General features: G+C 44.6%; 1 protein-coding gene across 1 annotated transcript; it reads left to right on the top strand.

The window, feature by feature from the left end:
- Positions 1-1,368: 1,368 nt before the first annotated feature.
- Positions 1,369-2,496, top strand: LOC109214733. The gene is made up of 2 exons (XM_019378684.1): positions 1,369-1,770; positions 2,260-2,496. Exons 1-2 carry the CDS (start codon positions 1,369-1,371, stop codon positions 2,494-2,496), a joined length of 639 nt encoding a protein of 212 aa, XP_019234229.1.
- Positions 2,497-4,242: the final 1,746 nt, after the last annotated feature.

The raw sequence follows: 4,242 nt of genomic DNA, 5'->3' as shown, positions 1-4,242 counted from the left end.
TGTTGTTTCTTCTCTTACACTTATGTTATGAATGTTGTTGGTACTTCCTGATTCTTATAAGGTTCATAGTGAAGAGTTAGTCCTAATAACGTGTACAGAGGATATCGGCCTTACGCCACTTCGAAAGGTTTAGAACGTGATTCCATGAGTCGAGCATGCATTATATATATGTATCTATTTTACTCTACTGAGCCACTCTATAGTCGGCCGGGTACGGCACTATTGTGCAACAACTGATCAGTTGGGTTTTACCGAGCTCCACGTGGCCGGGTACGATACTACCGAGCCTTATGATGGTCGAGTACGTTTTTACCGAGCCTATTATGGCCGGGTACGATATGATGATGATGATGCCCACAGAGGCATATGTTTTAAAAATTTATGTATATATACATATGTATCATGCATTTCATGTCAGTAGCCCTTAGAGGTACGCATATGTTACATGTTGTATATTCTCTATCCCTGCTTACATTACTGTTCGTACTTATGGTTCCCTGCCTTACGTACACAGTACTTTATTCGTACGGACGTCCTTTTATTTGTGGACGCTACATGTCGTGTTGCAGGTCCTGAAAGACAGGCAGGTGCAGCTCCCCTACCTCAGTAGGCTGTCCAGTTCATCGGTGATTGGCGAGATCCCTTCTCCGGACTTGCCGTGGTCTTGGTATGCATTTCTGTTATAGACATTATGGGTATGTCGGGGCCCTTTTCCGACAATGTTGCAGCACTTTTGTTCCTTTAGAGGCTTATAGAGAGGTGTCGACTCATGTATATTTTGGTATGCCTTGTCGGCTGAATTTTTGTTGTATAGTCTTCATGGCAGTGTTGTAGCTCGTACCTTATATATAGTTTCTTGATTGTCTGGTCATCCCATGTTATGTATGTTCATGCCATCATATTTTATTGTTGGTTGTCCATGATCCATGTCTACCATTTATATTGATCTCGTCAGCTCTAAAAGAAAATAAAGAAGGTTAGATAAAATGTACGTTGGTGCTCGGCAAGTATGGCCGGGTGCTAGTCCTGGCCCTCCAGTTTGGGTCGTGATAAACTTGGTATCAGAGCAAGTCTGTCCTAGGGATTGTCTATGAGCCGTGTCGAGTAGAGTCTTGATTATGGATATGTAGTGCGCCACATTTATAATCAAGAAGCTACATGACATCTAGGGTTGTTACGTTCTTCCTGAATCTAGATCATGCGTAGAGTTGAGTCGTAAGCGTTCGTATTTAATATTCACCTTGTTTACTTTCAGCGATGCCTTCAACTAGGAAGCAAACAATTAGTAGACGGCTTGATACAGCTGCGGGAGAGGGTACCCGTCACGTGCCCCAAGCCAAAGCAGGCCAAAGTAAGGCTCAGAGTGAGATGTCGTCTCATACCTCATCTACTCCATGTCATCCAGAGAATATTAGGAGGAACCAAGCACCACCAGATCCTCCGCCTGGCCCTACAGACCAGGATATGCGGAGTGCGGTGAAGTTGTTGACTAGCTTGCTAGCTGCTCAGGCTCAGAGGCAGAATACTGGTGTTGATAAACCGGCTAGTACGAGAGTTCGTGATTTTATTAATCTAGAACCTCTACTGTTTACCGGATACGACCTGAAGGAGGACCCACAGACTTTTATTGATCAAGTTCATCGTACATTGTGGGTTATGCATGCTACTGATACAGAGGCAGTAGAGTTGGCTTTTTATCGCTTACAGGATTTAGCGGTTTTCATGTATGATAGTTGGGAGAGATCCAGGGGTCCAAACGCTCCTCCAGTTGTGTGGAAGGAATTTTCTTAGGCATTTCTTCGTCACTACTTCCCAGTTGAGATACGACGAGCTAGAGCTGATATGTTCTTGAACCTTAGACAAGGTAATATGAGTGTGCGAGAGTATAGTATGCAGTTTGATTTGTTAGAAAGGGATGCTCCCCATATGGTGGTCGAGATGAGTGATCGGGTGCATCTGTTCATGAACGGGTAGGGACCACATATGATAAATGAGTGCACGACAGCCTCCTTGGTGGAGGGCATGGATATTTCCCGTATTCAAGCTTATGCCCAGACCCTGGAGGATCGTAAGCGCCAGCAGAGGGCATATAGGCAGCAAGACAAGGGCCAGCATAAGAGGGCGAGATTTGCAGGGTATTCTGATGAAGTTAGAGGCAGCGTCAGGCCCCAGTCTTCTAGGAGTTCGGCACCACCTGTAGCTAATGCTCCTCTACAGTTTCAGAGGCCTCGATATGATCGATTTACCTATTCTGGTTAGGGTCAGGGTTCGCGGGCATCAGGCTCGCAACATCACAGGGATACTAGTCAGACGAGACCCCCAACACCACGTTGTGATCAGTGCGGCAAGGCCCACTTTGGACAGTGCCATCAGGGTTCTGATGCGTGCTATTCTTGCGGACAGCCTGGCTATATGATGCGGGATTTCCCTTACAGAGGAGGTGGTAGTATGGCTCAGCCCACTGGATCTATGTCTGGTTCTTCCTCATCAGTTTGACCTCTAGCACGGGGTTTTCAGCAGTCGAGGGGTCGTGGTTGAGGTAGAGGTGCAGTGCCAAGTTCGAGTGGTGCTCAAAATCGAAACTATGCTCTAGTAGGTTGACAGGATCTTGAGTTGTCTCCAGATGTTGTTACATATATATTGTCTGTGTTTTCTTATGATGTATATGCGCTGATTGACCCGGGATCTACATTATCATATGTTACACCCTTTGGGCTAATAAGTTTGGCGTTGAACTTGAATTGATAAGTAAAGCCCTTGCGGTAACTACTCCGATAGGAGATTTTGTGATTGCTAGAAGGGTATATAGAGGTTCCACTCTTATGATTTGTAGTCATCAAGCCTCGACAAATTTATTTGAGTTAGAAATGGTTGATTTCGATGTGATAATGGGAATGGACTGGTTGGCCTCATGCTATGCAAATGTTGACTGTCGTACAAAGATGGATAGGTTTGAATTTCCTGGTGAACCTGTCATTGAATGGAGGGGGAACATTGCTACACCGAAAGGTAGCTTTATTTCCTATCTTAAGGAAAGGAAAATGATCTCAAAAGGTTACAATTATCATCACGTTTGCGTTAGGGATGCAGAGGCGAAGCCGCCTACTCTACAATCAATCCCCGTGGTCAATGAATTTCCAGATGTTTTCCTAGATGAACTCCCAGGCCTTCCTCCTGAAGGGAGATTGAGTTTAGCATTGATGTGTTGCCTGACACTCAATCGATCTCTATCCCTCTATAAAGAATGGCCCGGGTAGAGTTGCGAGAGTTTAAGAGGTAGTTAAAGGACTTGCTGGATAAGGGCTTCATTAGGCCTAGCACTTCACCTTGGGGTGCGCCAATTTTGTTCGTGCAGAAGAAAGACGGGTCATTAAGAATGTGTATCGATTATCGATAGTTGAATAAGTTTACTATAACGAACAAGTATCCACTTACAAGGATTGACGACCTTTTATACCAACTCCACGGTGCCAAGTATTTCTCCAAGATTGACTTACATTCAGGGTATCATCAGGTGAGGGTTAAGGAGAATGATGTTCCAAAGATAGACTTCCGGAAAAGATATGGGCACTTTGAGTTCCTGGTGATGTCGTTCGGGCTAACAAATTCCCCAACAACTTTTATGGATCTCATGAATACTGTATTCAGGCCCTATCTTGATGTGTTCGTCATTGTATTCATTGAAGACATTCTGGTGTATTCTCGTTTGGAGGCGGAACGTGCAGGCCACTTGCGGATAGTATTACAGACGCTTCAGGATCGTAAGCTATATGCTAAGCTCTCCAAATGTGAATTCTGGCTGAACTCAGTAGTTCCTCAACCAGGTGATATCTGACAAGGGTATTAGTGTCGACACTCAGAAGATCGATGCAGTAAAGAATTGGCCGAGACCTATAACACCATCAGAAGTCCGTAGCTTCCTGGAGCTAGCCGGATATTATAGGTGATTTGTTGAAGGGTTTTCCTCTATATCAGCACCATTGACTATGTTAACACAGAAAGCTAACATTTTCCAGTGGTTTGACGCTTGTGAATGTAGTTTTTAGAAGCTGAAAAATTGATTGACATCCGCACCAGTGCTCACTCTCCCTGAAGGAACAGAAGGTTATGTGGTATATTGTGATGCATCAGGTATAGGTTTGGGGTGCGTATTGATGCAGCGTGGGAAGGTGATTGCTTATGCATCAAGACAACTGAAGAAGCATGAAAAGAATTATCCAACCCATGACTTGGAATTGACTG

The sequence above is a fragment of the Nicotiana attenuata genome, unplaced genomic scaffold, assembly GCF_001879085.1.
Source record: "Nicotiana attenuata strain UT unplaced genomic scaffold, NIATTr2, whole genome shotgun sequence".
NCBI classification, from domain to species: Eukaryota; Viridiplantae; Streptophyta; class Magnoliopsida; order Solanales; family Solanaceae; genus Nicotiana; species Nicotiana attenuata.
This window is presented reverse-complemented; position numbering and strand designations above follow the sequence as displayed.